This window comes from Neoarius graeffei, chromosome 28 (assembly GCF_027579695.1).
Source record: "Neoarius graeffei isolate fNeoGra1 chromosome 28, fNeoGra1.pri, whole genome shotgun sequence".
NCBI lineage: Eukaryota > Metazoa > Chordata > Actinopteri > Siluriformes > Ariidae > Neoarius > Neoarius graeffei.
In genome coordinates, this window is record NC_083596.1 from 11,279,099 (window position 1) to 11,297,378 (window position 18,280).

Below are 18,280 nucleotides of genomic sequence, written 5' to 3' on the forward strand. Positions count from 1 at the left end.
ATATTTATGCAGAAATATAGAAAATTCTAAAGGGTTCATGAACTTTCAAGCACCACTGTACATATAGTCCTTTTTAATTCAGTTGTTTTCTCTGGGATCTAAAATTTATTTTTATTCAGTACATGCTTATTTGATCCCTTTAACTTGATGCAGTGTGATAAATATGCCTATTACAATAGGAGTGTATAATGTGGAATAAAACAATCGGTGCTTTTATTATATATTGGAATTTTTTCTCGTGTATAAGGGCTCATATAAGGGAAAAGTACAGATTTTGTAAGGGCATGGGTAACTAAAGGTTGATATGTATGGACTTTTGATGGGTTTTATACAGTATGTCAAAGAGGGTTTATTGAAGTGAGGACTGTTCGATGAATCGTCGATAGATTATACCAGCCTGGATATCACATCAGGACTTTTCCGTGTTCGACTTGTTTGGTCTGGGAGCGGCTGAGTAAACAGATATTATACATTATTAGTACACTAACCGGCGTTTGACAGGTAAGACAGTAAAATTAAATACAGATTACTTGTCTGACCAAACAGTATTTTATTTTTATATATATATCATAAGTATATTTATTGTGTACTACCTATCAAAACTATTTAGCTTGCTAGCGGGTTAGCGGTGTTTTTAGCATGTATGAAAAGAAAATGTGACGATAATTAGGAGCAGCTGGACGTTTATATACGTATTTTAGACATGTTTTTTACGATGTGTAGATATTTTATGTACTTTTTGCGTTTGTATACAGAATGCTGTTTTAGCTAGCTAGATAGTGTTGTTAGCTAACCGTCGACAGTAGTGGTGCACGTATATACCGGCTATTACGGTAACCACCAAGAGGGTAAAACTCACTAGTCTCTCTCTCTATATATACTAGTCAGTGGCGGCTGGTAGTCTTTCAAACAGGGGAGGCTGGTCGGTTACGATATTTCAAGATTTTAAAAGAAAAAACACATCAGTTTTGCCCATACTCTTGCCTCTGATCTGGCTGATTGTTGGCAGGGTCACAAACTGTGAAATAACAGGTTCTTTTGGCCCATTAGCCTACTGTCCAATATACATGATGGTGGTGTTGGGGGGGAGGGGTATATTTTAACATTTTATATTTTAAAATTGTGGCATGTTGTTTAAAAATTGACCTCGGCTGTGTTTTTGTTTAAAAATGTTTTCCAAATTGTAGCGGTGTTTTAATTCATATCCAGAAAAACATATATTCCAATATAATATACTCAGCATAAACATTTTAAATAGATTCTATATTTTTGGTCCATCCATGACATATTACTAAAGTAGCCTATTTACTGTTGTTGATGTGGGTCACTTGCTGTTAGCCAATTCACTTTCTCGTACCAGGAGAGCTGAAAGGAACGAGTATTATTCCCTACCTTTTTCACCAAGTCAATTTGAGGCGTTGGTCTACCCTGCTCTTTAATTTTAATTTTTTCCTCGAAAGGAAGACTGGCAAATGGCTTCGCCAAAATTAAATCAGCACTGCTTGGCATCCGTGCGCAACTTTCTTGCTAGCTGACTAGCCCCCTCAAGTTCAAGTTCAGTCACTCAAATAAACGAAATTTCTGGAACTAAGATAGCAAACTTGACAACACTATATTTACACTTTATTTACAATGAAAATATATACAAACTAAAAAAGCTGGTAGAAGCCGTATGTGATGAATGAAATCGAAATGTAAGCCGATCTCTTACAATACGCCACAGCAGTTACGAATCCGCATGGGACTGAACTGATGTTGCCAGATACTGCTGACGTTATCCAGCCCAAAATATGTTCAAAAACCGCCAAAATGCACTTAAAACCGCCCAATCTGGCAACACTGTGCTGCCTGTCTACTGTATAGTTGAAACGAGCTGTCAATCAAAGAAAATATCCGGCCGCTTTCACCAATCACCAGTCTCCTCGCGGAAACTGCCATGTCCCTCCCATGTGAGGCTCGGAGTCCGTGGGCGGGCATTTTCGCAGTATTTGTCCAATAACCGTCTTGCATTTTGAGATTGAAAAGTGCAGAGCTCCCAAATGCCGTTGAAGTCCATTGAGGCTGGGAGTCCGTGGGACTCCGTGGGCGGGCGTTTTCGCAGTATTTGTCCAATAATCGTCTTGCATTTTGAGATTGACAAGCACATAGCTCCCAATCCACTGAGGCTGGGCTGCATCGCGCTGTCACGAGGGGGAAAAACTCACGCACACATTAGGCGAACTGGGGAAAGTTATAAGGGAATGATTTCGCACTGTAGTGGGTTGAGCACATATATTTCTATGATTCTGGATCTGAAATAGCAATGTTATAAGGTCGGCTATAACATAAGCCTAGCGCAATTCATCCTACACGATGTTCGTCATTTTTAGAGGAGGCTGAGCCTCCCTCGTTGTCTTAGAGCAATCGCCCGTGATACTAGTGCATCTCAAAAAATTAGAATACCATGAAAAAGTTCCTTTTTTTCATAATTTAATTCAAAAAGGTAAACTTTCATATATTCTATATTCATTACATGTAAAGTGAAATATTTAAAGCCTTTTTTGTTTTAATTTTGATGATTATGGCTTATAGCTCATGAAAATCAGAAATTCAGTATCTCAAATTATTAGAATATTCCCTAAGATCAATCAAAAAAAGGATTTACAATACAGAAATGTCCAACTTCTGAAAAGTATATTCATTTATACACTCAATACTTGGTTGGGGCTCCTTTACCACGAATTACTGTATCAATGCGGTGTGGCATGGAGGTGATCAGCCTGTGGCACTGCTGAGGTGTTATTGAAGCCCAGGTTGCTTTGATAGTGGCCTTCAGCGTATCTGTATTTTTGGGTCGGGTGTTTCTCATCTTCCTCTTGACAATACCCCGTAGATTCTCTATGGGGTTCAGGTCAGGCAAGTTGGCTGGCCGATCAAACACAGTAATATCATGGTCAGCAAACCATTTGGTAGTAGTTTTGGCACTGTGGGTAGGTGCTAAGTCCTGCTGGAAAAGGAAATCAGCATCTCCAAAAAGCTCGTCAGCAGATGGAAGCATGAAGTGCTCTAAAATCTCCTGGTAGATGGCTGCGTTGACTTTGGACTTGATAAAATACAGTGGACCAACACCAGCAGATGACATGGCACCCCAAATCATCACAGACTGTGGAAACTTCACACTGGGCTTCAAACACCTTGGATTCTGTGCCTCTCCACTCTTCCTCCAGACTCTAGAACCGTGATTTCCAAATTAAATGCAAAATGTACTTTCATCTGAAAAGAGGACTTTGGACCACTGAGCAACAGTCCATTTCTTTCTCTCCTTAGCCCAGATAAGACACTTCTGACATTATCTCTGGCTCAGGAGTAGCTTGATATTAGGAATGTGAAAGTTGTATCCCCTTTCTTGAAGATGTCTGTTCGTGATGGGTCTTGATACACTGACACCAGCCTCAGTCCACTCCTTGTGAAGCTCTCCCAAGTTCTTGAATCAACTTTTCTTGACAATCCTCTCAAGACTGCGGCCATCCCAGTTGCTTGTGCACCTTTTCCAGCCACCCTTTTCAGCAATGACCTTTCGTGGCTTACCCTCCTTGTGGAGGGCATCAGTGATCATCTTCTGGACAACAGTCAAATCAGCAGTCTCCCCCATGATTGTGGTTGTGTGTACTGAACTAGACCGAGAGATACACTGTGTTCATACTGTTTTACTCAAACTCGAAATGAAATATTCTAATATTTTGAGATGTTTTTTTATGTTTTTGTACTGTATGCCATACTGATTAAAATTAAAATAGAAAAATGCTTGAAACATTTTATGTGTAATGAGTCTATAATATATAACTTTCACTTTCTTAAATAACTGATGGAAAATATTGAACTTTTTCACAATATTCTAATTTTTTGAGATGCACTAGTGTGTGTGTGTGTGTGTGTGTGTGTGTATATAAAAATCATGATAATATGTAATTTTATTCAACACGCACAAACAATTGCAAAGCCCTGCCAGGCATTCTATAGAATCAATGAATCAGGGCTCGACCTGAACTTTTAAACCAGTGGGGGTTAATTTCCACTCCCCACAATATTATCACTTTCCCCCTATTTTGTAAGTATTATTTTTTTTTTAGGAAAACTATAGAATAGTTGTGAATTGCAGTATAAAATGAAAATCACACACTGAGTTGAAGTTTGGTTATTGATTAAGTTTATTATTAAGTTTGGTTACTTTTACTTGGAACGAACAAAAACTATTTTGGATAAAATTGTTATTCCTGCCTTAATCGATTTATTTCCATTTCACATGCTGTAAAGTTCAGTGTGTTTGAATAGAACTCTCTCTCAGACTGAAGGTTCATTACTCGATAATGTAAAAGAAAAGCAAGCACAGCTTTATTCATCACACACTTGTGAAATTTCCTCTCTGCATTTAACCCATCTGAAGCAGTGAACACACACATACCCAGAGCAGTGGGCAGCCATGCTAACAGCACCCGGGGAGCAGTTTGGAGTTCGGTGCCTCGCTCAAGGGCACCTTAGCCCAAGGCCGTCCCATATTAGCCTAACCGCATGTCTTTGGACTGTAGGGGAAACCAGAGGAAACCCACGCAGACACGGCGAGAACATGCAAACTCCACACAGAAAGGCCCTCGTCGGCCGCTGGGCTTGAACCCAGAGCCTTCTTGCTGTGAGGCAACCGTGCTAACCACTACATGGAGAGTCAGAGACAGACTGTTTAAGAATTGGACATACAGGACTTAACTAAACTAGGCAAACACCCAACCAGAAATTGTGACTATTGTAACCATCCAGAATCAGTAGAGCATGCAATACTTCACTGTAAGAAATATGAACGCGAAAGAAATGAGCTTTATAGATCTCTCAGAATGGTTAATCATCACAATTTCACATTACCTGGTTTATTTGGGAGAGCATCAAGTCAGATATATTATGTTATCAAATTTTTGAAAGATTCAGAATTAGCTAAAAGAATATAAGTTTTTTTTTTTTTCTCCCTTATATCCCCGTTACACACTTCAGCCCAGTAGGTGCTGAAGTAATGCACCTTTAAGTTGGTTTGCCAACCCAAGGCCGCCCCATGTTAACCTAACTGCATGTCTTTGGACTGTGGGGGAAACCGGAGCACCCGGAGGAAACCCATGCAGATATGAGGAGAACATGCACACTCCACACAGAAAGGCCCTTGCCGGCCGCTGGGCTCGAACCCGGACCTTCTTGCGGTGAGGCAACCGTGCTAACCACTTACACCACCGTGCCGCCCAGAAATCTATAACATAGTTTGTATGAAGAAAACAATAGGGTGCCAAGACTTTTGAACAGTACTATGTTTGAGAATATTTATATCTTTTTTTTTTTTATATCATCTACGTCTAAGTTTAAAGAAAAAAAAAACCCCGCAGTGCGTCATGGGTGGCACGGTGGTGTAGTGGTTAGCACTGTTGCCTCACAGCAAGAAGGTCCTGGGTTCGAGCCCAGCGGCTGACGGGGGCCTTTCTGTGCAGAGTTTGCATGTTCTCCCCGTGTCTACGTGGGTTTCCTCTGGGTGCTCCAGTTTCCCCCACAGTCCAAAGACATGCAGTTAGGTTAACATGGGGCGGCCTTGGGCTGAAGTGTCCTTGAGCAACTGACCTAACCTGGGTGCTGTAGTATGGCTGCCCATTGCTCTGTGTGTGTGTGTGTGTTCACTGCTTCAGATGGGTTAAATGCAGAGGATGCATTTCATTGTGCTTGAGTGTGCATGTGACAAATAAAGGCTGCTTCTTCTAAGGATAATGTTTGAGTTTAAAATGATTTAGTGTGTAGGTTTTGGGTGTTTTATACAGACCTGGCAACCTGTAACTGAATCAGCAGCCAGTCTGTCATGACTCAGCATGTTTTTTTTTTTTTTTTTTTAAACCAAGAGGTGGATGATATAACAAATAAATAAATAAACCCCAATATATAAATATTTTGCACAGGACTGTTTTCTGATAACAGAAACGAAGCTCCAGCTCTCTCTGCTCTTAATCTGTTCTGTTCTTTCAGGATTTATGGCGCATGTCGCTCGTTGTTGAGTTTTTTTTTATACCCGAGTTGTTTGAAACCAATCTGGGTTTTCTGTGTAGAATAAGGAAGCGGCTTCACCTGTAAGAAATTCAAACACTTTCATGAAGGTGCTAACTCGAATGCGAGCAGAAAAAAAAAAAAAAACGAGATTCTTAATCAAACTCTTCCATCCTCACTTCCGACTTTCTGTTTTTGTAAAAGACATTTTAAATACAATCCTGAATTTCTCTGGAGTTTTCAGGCTGAGCTCCTCTCTTCGTATTCTTTAACCACTCATTTCGTTGTTCTTGAAGCGTTTGCTTCTATCCGTTAACATTTTTCTTGATAGCGTATCATCCATTTCTCTGCTTGAACAAGCAAAAACAGCGCAAAAATGAACCATATTGAAGACAGATTAAGCCTTGCTTGCATGAAAGACGGTGTCTGTCTGACCCCAGCTGTAATTATCACATGATGCGTGACGTCATGCACAAGGGGTCTATAAACAGTACGCGTACCATACTACAACAGCGGGGGGATATAAAATAACTTGCAAAGCAGTAAATGAAACCGAGATGAAGAAAACAGCCAAGACATAATGGTGGATACGTAGTGAGGGACGCTTTTAGGAACTGAAATAAAAGATCAAAGAGCCTAATTTTTGTGGTGCTCGTTCGTAATATATGCTCATTCCAACTTGCCCGGTCGGGCATGTTGGGGACATATCCCACTTGCCCGACATGCATGTTTCACTTGCCCCGGGCAATCGGGCAGTCCTTAATGTCGAGCCCTGTGAATCAATCACAGACTCAAAATGTCAATGAACAAATAATATATGTTTGTAAATATGTGCTTTTAAATATAATAACTCATCGTATGAAAATAATTTTCAGATAATAAACATTGATTTCAATGTAAAAAAAAAAAGTAAATAATAAATGGTATATACCTAGGGCTGGGCGATTTTACGATTACGATGTTATTCACGATATAAAATCTCTACGATTAGAAATTAGACACCTACGATATGCCTACGATAAGCCTACGTCTTCAATAAAATTACTTCATCCGAAGTTTTGACAGACACGCGAATAGCCAATCATAACTAAACAGTACCGCACGTAACCAATCAGTTGGAAGAGAGCCACGTCAAGTTAGGTTGCGTGCACACACAAACACACACGTGTAGCAGCAACGCACAGCATGGCTGTGGTGAAGTTTGCAGGAGCGCGGCATTTCTCCAACAAATGGCCCTTTTCCACTACCCTTTTTCAGCTCACTTCAGCTCGCTTCAGCCCGACACGGCTCGCGCTTCGACTATCTAAAAACAGCACGACTCGGCTCGCTTCAGCCCTGCTTAGCCCCCAAAACTCGCACGGTTTTGGAGTGGGGCTGAAGCGAGCCAAACCGAGCTGAGTGAGGCTGGGGGCGTGAGGAGACACTCCCCTGTGCACTGATTGGTGAGGAGGAGTGTCCTCACATGCCCACACACGCCCCGCGAGCACGCTGGGATCTGTAAACACCGTAAACCCGGAAGAAGGAGAATTACGAATTACGAGAATTATGAAGCCTTATGTGCCTCGCCTCATCTATACGCTCTTGCCAGTATCTGTTGGCGTTGTCAGTGACAACAAGCCACAGCACCAAGACCAGCAACACTAACGACTCCATGTCCTCCATGTTTATTGTTTACTCTCCGGGTTGTGAGACTACCGCTGAAAAGCTCACTGATGTCACTGTTTGCGCCGCCTAACGACATCACCTGACGTCCACCCACTTTCGCTAACTCCACCCAATGTGTCCACCCACTTCCAGCCAGCACGGTTCAGCGCGGTTGTAGTCGAAATGCAACTCCAACAGCCCCACTCAGCCCGACTCAGCACAGCACGGCTCAGCCGCGTTGGTAGTGGAAAAGTGGCATAAGCGTGAAACAAAGCGATTATAAAAATGAGCGAGAAGCCGACTGACCGGAGTTCTGAACAGGAAAGTCAGAGCACTGCCCTGGAGGACATCGTTGAAAAGAAGGGCCAGAGATCTTCGGTTGTGTGGAGGTATTTTGGATATTTAAAATCGGACATACAACAAAGTGTTACACAAAGCCTTAAACACACTGACGTACAGGATTGCACTTTTTTTCTCCTTGCAGCATAAGGTTTACACGTCAATATGTCTTTTATGTTTATTTGAAAGCTGCTAGAATTTGCACAAATGATTAACAATGGTATATAGTTTTTATTTTTCAGTTTCAGTTTATTCATTTGAACAAAAAGAACAAAAGAATGTGCATCCAGTTTGTTTTGGTTCTGGGCAATTCCATGTAAATGTCAACCTCACCATGCAAAAATAAAGCAACATGTAATACATCAAAACCACTCCCAGAGATATCACCTAGGCCTGTATTTTACAGATGTGAATAAGTTGAACCAATTTGTAACCAACCTAATATGTCACTGTCAGTCTTTCTTTCTTATAATGTAAAACCCAAGCTAAAATCAACTTTGATCATGTACAATTCTATATTATTGCCACAAGCCACAGAAATGTATGCTAAAATCCACAAAACAGCAAAACAATAGCCATCCTAAATATTATTTAAGAACTTTGATAGTTTTAGCTGATATTTAGAGTTTTTCAAAGGGTTATGGTGGTTAAATTGCTGATTTTCTAAACATATGCCATGTCTATTTCAGATGCGTCACATCCATAACGGAATTTCGTCACATCCATAACGCTGACTTTTCCTTCCGAAACTCTGCATGAAATACAAAATATTTTAAACAAAGATTTTTTAATATTCACCTTGGACCCCTCTATCAAATGGATATCTCCATTTCGACATTAGGTTTACAATTTCACAGAGTTTGATAAAAATGTACAGTCACCCAAGAAAAGTGATACTTTTTCTGTCACGTCCATAACGCATCTTTTATTGGCATTTTCTGGCATGCCCTAGATGTACTATGGGAATTGTTCTTGTTCTATCACTTCTCCAGTATGGTACAGCCTTAAAATATGCAACACCTGTTTAAATACTGGGAGACAATAAAACATGCGCTGGGTCATTTGTTGCCATTTTGAGTTCAAGTGTCACGTCCATAATGCTGGAATTGCTCTTCTGTGAAACTTGAAGGCTTGTTAAGCTATTTTTGTTAATTAGGAAGGAACTACTAATTTGTAATGTTCATATTTTGAGCAGATACAAAAATGGTGATTTGATTTATATCGTGATATATATCGTTATCGAAAATTTTGAAAAAATATATCGTGATATAATTTTTTCTCATATCGCCCAGCCTTATATATACCGTAAATGAAAAGGACATTTTCATACTCTTTAATCGTCAAGTCACTTTGTCCTTTTTTTTTTTACATAATTTAAAAGCAAACTTAAAAAAATTCAAAAGATGTAGTGAATTTTCTTGCATTTAAATGTCATTAAAACTTCCTTATTTGCTTTAAATACGCCAGTAGGAAAGCTTTATAAAATGATGTTTGAAACGCGTTCCAAATGGTGTTAATTTCGATCCCTACAGAGGGACCCTCGGAGTTCTTTCTGTCAAGGTTGTATAGGTTATGGAGGGAGTAGGGCGTAGTGATGATCACTTCAAAACGAAACACAGCCACGAGCAGCAGGTTCTTGTATCCCTGTGTACCGTAAAAATCCATATATACGCGCACTTGGGTTTGGCTCTCTGTATCTGGTTATGTTAGCTAGTTGCTCCTATTTAATGTATCTAATGCGCCTGGGTGTTTATAATGTCTTTTATTTATGTAGTAAAGCAAAAGTAGACAACAAAATACTGTCATAGAACTAATTAAACTAGTTAGCATGGCACTAAAGTTCCGTTTGCACCTTAATTTCGAAAGGGTGCCATTACTAGCTGGAAATAATGCCTTTGTTTTGATTATAAACACTAAGATATTGGTGCTGAGACCTGTTTCAGAGCTTCAGCAGTGTGTCCAGGTTTGCTAAAGAAGCCAAAAAATAAAAATGATTCATTAGTAATATTCATTTCCAAACCATGGAGAGTGCTTCTGAAGAGAAAAACCAGTGGCTTTAAGAAAGGAAGAAAGAACAACTTTATTCATCACACACTTAACCCATCTGAAGCACACACACACCCAGAGCAGTGGGCAGCCATGCTAAGCCCAAGGCCACCCCATGTTAACCTAACTGCATGTCTTTGGACTGTGGGGGAAACTGGAGCACCCAGAGGAAACCCACGTAGACACGGGGAGAACATGCAAACTCCGCACAGAAAGGCCCTCGCCGGCCGCTGGGCTCGAACCCAGAACCTTCTTGCTGTGAGGCGGCCGTGCTAACCACTACACCACCGTGTCACCCCAATTTATTGGCTTTAAAGTGCATATCACGGGTAAATTCAGGAGCAAGATCAATGTAATTCTCCTATTTTATATTAAACTTTGGTCAAATATCTGTCACATTCTGCATTTTGTGCAAATTTTTTTTACCTTGCGCAATACCAGAAAAATTCAGTTGAAATCAAGCCATTTGAGGCGAATTGGTCCGCCTCTGAAAAAACTTTGCATTTGGATTTCCCGGCAAACATTGATTTTCATGACGTCGCGTGCGGGACACCTCCGTCTGAATCCTACGCCAGCGCTGGTTTGTTTATGAGAAAACGACCTGGTGGTTTTCTGCAAATTTCTTCAACGTTATCGCGTAATTATTAAAATGGTTAACAGATGTATCGTAGGAGGGTGTAGCAACACCAATCTTGATGGGATTAGTACTCATCGTTTCCCAAAAGACCGGACAATGAGAGAGAAATGGGAGCGCTTGGTCTACACAGGCTGTGCACTGAAACCGTGCAAAGCTCGCGCAGCCTGCTGGCGCTTCCGCAGGTGACGTCACGAATCTGGCTCCAGACTCCTTTGGGATTTTTCCAGACACGTTTTTTTGTTTTATTTTTTTCTGCTGTAGACAGATGGCCTTGTGCAAAATTACCCTTCTGGATGAGTGTGTAAAGGGACATTCTTTCATATTATATAAAAAAAAAAAAATTGGTCCAGAATATGTACTTTAATATTAACAACATGATCTGGTCCTGTTTTGGTGTCTCAGCATTGATGGATTTGTACACAAAGCTATTAAACCTGTAAAAACATGACAAAAGATATCATTTAAAGAGCAATATGGCTATAGGTATTGTCTATAAGCTTGTCTATTCAGTATCCGGTCCACAGTCTCTTATTGATCTGACACTTTTTTTTTTAGCACGAACTTTCTAATAGACGCTCATTTTATGATCTATACATCATCAAGTCAGTACGAAAACATTAGTTAGTTTTCAAGCACAAAATTAAATGTTACAGGGAAAAAAGTTTGTATGTCGGTAAAGAAAGCAGCATATTACTGTACGTAAGAGACGGCTTTTCAGTCTGCTGGGTTTTACTGCAGAAATTAAGAAGCAAGCGTGACAAAGTGTCGAGAAGAACTGTGGCTGCTTCTGTAAAATCAAACTTACAGCTCGTTTCCTGATAAAACTGCACTAATCTTACCTGGAACTGTTATTATTTTTAATCAAATATCGACTTTGTTTCATTTATCGCTGTTCAGGGCTGTAACTACCATTGAGGACACCGAGGTCATGTCCTCGGCATTTTTTTTCCCACGGTATTTTTTTTTTCACTCAGAAATGTGAAATTAATATATGATGAAAATCGTTCTGACTTTGATCGGTGGAAAATTCTAAATTCAGCTTGCTTCCCCCTGTTCTCATTTGTTTGCCTAAAAATAAAGTCCACATAATCATTTTTAAACGAAGCTGAAATATCCGACATTGGAAACATTTCATATTAGGCAGCCTCGCGATAGTCAGCTAAGCACCACGGGATATACAAGAGTTGAGAAGTGTTCTCATCAAGGTCCGACTCCGCAGCCAGTCAGTTTGTCAATTAGTCGTGGAATCTGAAAATTAACATAAGATGAAGAAGTCTACTACACTAAAACAAACCAAACTCAGCTTTGGAAAGTCAGCAAGTGAGAGAAAAAGAAAGAGGGAAGAAGGGGAGTTAATTTTGCCAGTCACTGACAGTTATGTGCCGGAATGCTTATGATCATTAACAGTGCAATTTTAATTAGCATTTCAAGCAACAACAGTCGAAGCCACTTAGCTAGATAGGATTTTCGTTTTCCAGGCGGCACAAACTCTTTTATTCTCTCTCGTCTCGATTTGATTTGGTGCGTTTCAGATCAGAAAAGGCTGGACAGTCGTGACCTGTTGTTTATGAAGTTATTGGATACTGATGAGACTTGAGCTATTTTGCTAACTTACCAGACTATAGGCTAACGTGAACACAAGACACTATTGTTTTGATCATTGGTTGTATTTTCGAACGGAAATGAAAACGGGTAGCAAACTTATGTTCACATTTTATTTACAACATGATGTACCGCCTCTGACTGCTTTCTGTCAATCATGAGCAGCCCAGCCGCGTTCACAGCTCCTCCTCCGATCACCAGCTGGAGATGAGCCTCCTCTCGGGAAGTCTTGTCCCGCCCCTCTTATTCACTCCCATCTCCAGTGAGGCTCAGTCTCCGAATGTAGCGTTTTAGTCGGTTTTGTCCAATAACCGTCTAGTATTTTGCTATTGAAAAGGGCAGATATCTTTTAAAAAGCAATTGAAGTCCATTCAGGCTCGGCTAGATTGCGTTGTCACTCTCACTCACTCTCCATCACTCACTCTCACACACTCTCACTCACTCATGCACGCACGCACGCACGCACGCACAAAATACTTTTGTGATCGTGCAGTTTTGAAATTGTTAAAATAAACATGTTCACCTACATGTTCATCTTGTTGGGCTTGTGATTTTGACTCGTTTCCAAAATGTATGAAAAGTCACCATATTAGGACATTTTTTTTTGGGCATATAAGATGTATCGCAATGTTTGACCTCGGTATTTGAAAAATCCTGGTTACGGCCCTGTCGCTGTTTACTGCTCTTTATGGTTTTTTTTTAAAATACAGAAACATTTAATTTCATTATTTTTTGAAGGCATCTTTGCATGTGCATCAGACTTTTTCACAGTGCTGTATAAAAGAGAAAGCAGAAAAACATTTCTCAAATCTTGTTTCGTCCACACAGAGAAAGACAGCGTTTCCACAGCATAGTGTTTTAGTGGCATGGAACAATTGCTTATAATAATACGACAGCGAAGATGATCAAAACTGTTTTCTAAACATGAACTAGCTGGAGGCTGTCAAGCTGAAGGCAGGTCATCTGAACAGAGACTAGCTACAGGGCTAGAGTTGTTCAAGGGTGATTTTAAGAGATTTTTCACTTTATTTACCTTTTTTGGTCAGCATCAGTGTTTTAAAGACGACGTACAGAGAAGTATACGTTTATTCTTCATGTCAAATTCGGGTCGGAGTCTGTAAAACAAATCATAATCAATCTATTTAAAGCTTTGTTGTGTGTGTTAATGTAGAATCGTTGAAATGCAGATGTTGTCACTATTCGGTCATCTTGGTTGCTTATCTGGACCTGGAAGGAATTTGATGTAGCTAGATCTTTTAGTTGAATAAGACGACGTTCAGGGCGGCACGATGGTGTAGTGGTTAGCGCTGTCGCCTCACAGCAAGAAGGTCCTGGGTTCGAGCCCCGGGGCCGGCGAGGGCCTTTCTGTGTGGAGTTTGCATGTTCTCCCCGTGTCCGCGTGGGTTTCCTCCGGGTGCTCCGGTTTCCCCCACAGTCCAAAGACATGCAGGTTAGGTTAACTGGTGACTCTAAATTGACCGTAGGTGTGAGTGTGAGTGTGAATGGTTGTCTGTGTCTATGTGTCAGCCCTGTGATGACCTGGCGACTTGTCCAGGGTGTACCCCGCCTTTCGCCCGTAGTCAGCTGGGATAGGCTCCAGCTTGCCTGCGACCCTGTAGAAGGATAAAGCGGCTAGAGATAATGAGATGAGAAGACTACGTTCAGACTGCACCCTGAAACGACCCATATCCGATTTTTTTGCCCATATGCGACCTGTATCCGATTTGTTATTGACAATCTGAACGACACAGATCCGATTTTTTTCACATGCGACCCAGGCCGCTTGGATATGTGGTCCTAATTCCGATGCATATCCGTTATTTTCACATGCGACTACAGTCTGACCGGACAGGTCGCATTCATGCGACCTACACGTCATCAACAAGAGACAAACGTCACTATTCTGCGTTGGCTAATCCCGCCTCTTTGGTGGAAACTTGAAGAGTGCGCTTTTTTTTTTTTTGTTTACATATTACGTAGATGTGCTTATTACGTGTCAATTTGCGCATGCGGGACACTTTTGGGTCATTTTCCGTTCGTATTGGAGATCGCATACAAGTCTCATATAATTGGTAATGCGAACGGCCTAACAAAAAAATCGGATTTCACAACAAATCGGATATGGGTCGTTTCAGGTTGCAGTCTGAACGTAGTGTAACTAATAGTTAGTTTCTTCCCAGGATGCAGTATTTCCCTGGCACTATATCGGCTTTATGGATGATTTGGATATAAGTAAAAATGGACTGAAGTAGCGAAGCTTCTTTTTCAGTAATGCAACACGTGTCATTTAATGTTTTATTTTTTTTTTTAACTTGCTGTTTTTGAAGAACTATTAAATGATGCTGGAAAAAGATACTGTCCATCATTTCGTTGTTATTAGAAATCAGAGGTGGACAGTAACGAAGTACATTTACTTGAGTACTGTACTTAAGTCCACTTTTTGAGTATCTGTACTTTACTTGAGTATTTTTTTTTTTAAACTTATGACTTTAACTTCACTACATTTGAAAGGCAAATATCGTACTTTTCACTCCACTACATTTCTGTCAAGGTCCTCGTTACTCGTTACTATGAAGCAGTTTTGAAAGTGGATGTTTTTTTCTTTTTCTTTTCTAAAATGTGATGGTTTTTTCGCAGGTGACACTGAGACAGCCGATCAGTAATCACTAGAGTCACGTCTCGTCCATAGACTGTATAAAATCAAGTTCAATGATTTCTCAGCAGCGTTATTTGAACACGATCAGTTGATGGCAGAATGAAAGAAGGCGGTTCTTCTGGAGAACGCACGCACTCATGGCTTTACCTAGAACCCATGTTTCAGTTTCCTGAAAGGATTAAAGATTCGTTTCGTTTTAAATGTTTGCCGAATACGAACCACATCACGGCCTACAAAAACTCGCCGTCCAACTTGCGGAAGCATATTGAAGTATATAAACGTTTTATTCCAAGAGAAAGCTTGCAACGAAGTTGTCTGTGCTTTTAGAGCTAGCGATAACGTTGGAAACGTAGCTATGCAGTCTGGTTAGTCAAATGACTTTCTGTGGATTTTCCCGCCAAGTTGCTGTAGCCTTGTCCACGGCTAACGTTTACGCATAGCTAGTTCACTTGGACGCTGTTAGTAGTCAGCATGTAAAAATGGAGTTACTCTAACATGAATAACGTTAACTTATCAGAAATATGTTTTAGCATAATCTTGCCAAATAAACAGAATGTAGAAATCTTTCTTTTCTAGTAGCGTTAGCTACCCAATATGATTTCGAGTTTGAAAAGAGTTTGCTAGCATGTCAGGTGGAGTTTCACTGACTAGCTAGCTTAACATTAAACCACCATGATGGCACAGCATGCGTTCATTTTGTGAATTCACACTTCTGTCTTTGGTAACGGCGTTAGGTTTTGTAAGCGTTGTGGCAATAATACAACAACGCGTTGACAGAAAATGAATTTTTAATACTTAAGTATTTTTAAAAGCAAGTACTTCAGTACTTAAGTAAAAATTTGACTGGACAACTTTCATTTGTATCGGAGTAACATTTGACCTGTACTTTGACTTAAGTAATGAAATTGTGTACTTTGTCCACCTCTGTTAGAAATAGGTACAACTAAATTTTTCTTTTCAATTAATTCTAACGGATCATAGGATGTCAGGATGGCAAGTGTCCCTGACCTGCCGGACAGCCTGGTGCTGGAGATCTTCCTGCGTCTCCCCCATGCGGCGGTGCTGAAGGCCGGCCTGACGTGTCACCAGTGGTTCGCCGTGTCCAGAGACGAGTTCCTGTGGAGGGAGCTGTTCTATAGCTACTACCGTATCCCGCGTCAGGTACCTCGCCACCCAGGTACTGCAGTCAGGCAGAATGCAAACAATGGGCATTCAAACAAATTGTCTCCTTCGTTTGGGTTGTATACATTTTATGTGCGGTATAGACCCTTTTCGGTCACGTGACCTTCGTAAACACGACCGCTATTTTGGACATGTAGTGGACTTCGGCTCGAATCAGTTTGAATGCGAGGAAGGCGACAAACGAAAAACATAAAAGAAAAAGGAGCGAGATACAGAAAACACCTTCACTATCCAGCGACGTAGGGCATTTACAGGGCGAGCAGAGGGAGAGGTATCTGCAAAAATTGAGGTTAGCAGGCTTAGAGAGTGACGTTTACCTGCTTCCACCAGGATTGTTCACTGACGTACGGAAGTACACGAAGCCCTCGTCTTTACCTGACTTCGGCCCACATGATCTGTATACCTATGTCGTTAAAAACCCATCGCCATACACATACACGCCAACGTCCGAGGTTCCGGAGCGCGCTCCGGCTTGCTCCAGGAGTGCTCCGGCCGAGGTTCCGGAGCGCGCTCCGGCTTTACTGGATTTACTAGTTTACTGTAATTATGATCCGGCAGCTATTTACACCGGATCCAGTGTAAATAGCTGCTGGAGCCAACGTCCGAGAATTAAGCAGCGCGCTCCGGCTTGCTCCCGGAGTGCTCCGGCCGAGGTTCCGGAGCTCGCTCCGGCTTGCTCGCCCTCAAATTAAGCAGCTCGGTCTGGCTTGCTCGCCCTCAAATTAAGCAGCGCGCTCCGGCTTGCTCCGGAGCAAGCCGCTTAATTTGAGGGCGAGCAAGCCGGAGCGAGCTCCAGAACCTCGGCCGGAGCACTCCGGGAGCAAGCCGGAGTGCGCTGCTTAATTCTCGGACGTTGGCTCCGGCAGCTATTTACACTGGATCTGGTGTAAATAGCTGCCGGATCATAATTACAGTAAACTAGTAAATACAGTAAAGGAAAAACTTGAGACTGAAAGGTTTTAACAGTCATCCAAATGACTGAACGTAAACATTGCTACAGTAACATACCAGCTATGATGTTGTTGACATTAGCTAGTCAACAATAGCTACTACAGAAGAACAAAGAGGTTACAATGGGTTATTTTAGCCTATTTGGTTACACACTCGCCGCCACAGAATGTTAACAGCAGTGTAATGCCTTTTCTGGCTAATTTTATTCGTCTTACCTCCAACAAAGTGGTCACTACACAAGCGCTGGTATGCCGAGGGCTGCCAATCTGTCAATGGCTGCTATCCATCTTCTCTGTCGGGATCCGATAAAATGATAACCCTTGCCTTGTTTGTTGATGGTTACTACATCCAGGTGCACAACAGTATAGTGGCATGATGGAAGTCTTGCTGAAAATAAACACTTTCTTTGCTGCCGTTCCTCAGTGTTGGCTGTGGTAAACTACTGGTAGTACACATCCAAAATGGCGGCCGCGTTTGTCGTGACGTCACGTGAAAAGGGTCCATACAAGACAATAAAGATGTAATGTACACATTTGGGAACATAATGTACATATATGGATATATTTTAAGATCATATTTGCTGAGAAATTCGGTGCACAAGCTTAAACTGTTATTAAAAAGTAATACTCCTTCCCTAACTGAATCCTTATCTACTGTACCGTATGTCTGATTATCATCCAAAAGAACTCCGACATGTTTGAGGTGGGTTCATGAATTCCTTTAATAAATGTATAAAATATGGAACTGTATAATGGCAGATTCTACCATAACAGAGGCCAGTTAAGTCCTATCTCCTTAAATTGCTGAATTGATCATTTTGATCATTCTGTTAAGTTTTTCTAGTAGCATTTGGGGTCTTGGACATTCACAGTAAATTTTAGGACAGTAGTCCTGGTAACTAATTAATAAAAGCCTGACATGACAGACATGCTAAATGACAATAGAAACACATCGGTTTCTATCATCAAAATCTGACAGACAAACTAACGTCTACCATCATATTCTGACAGACACTCTAGATGACAATAGCAACAAAACTGTTTCTTACATTATTAACCTGACAAATTTAGTAATAATATTAAATACCTCATCACTACAACCAAATAATAAAATAAAATATTGAAATAAAGATAAAATTTATTTTCAAAATTGAAATATCAACAATAATTGTCAGAACAGTG

The 18,280-nt window shown here is 40.9% G+C and overlaps 1 protein-coding gene across 1 annotated transcript in view; it reads left to right on the plus strand.

Moving 5' to 3' along the window:
• Positions 1-398: 398 nt before the first annotated feature.
• Positions 399-18,280, plus strand: part of fbxw5 (F-box and WD repeat domain containing 5) — a 44,672-nt gene continuing 26,790 nt past the window's right edge. The window contains exons 1-2 of the mRNA XM_060913081.1: positions 399-501; positions 15,948-16,143. Coding sequence (XP_060769064.1) covers positions 15,957-16,143 — 187 coding nt within the window. The 5' untranslated portion in view covers positions 399-501; positions 15,948-15,956. The remainder of the gene's footprint in view (positions 502-15,947; positions 16,144-18,280) is intronic.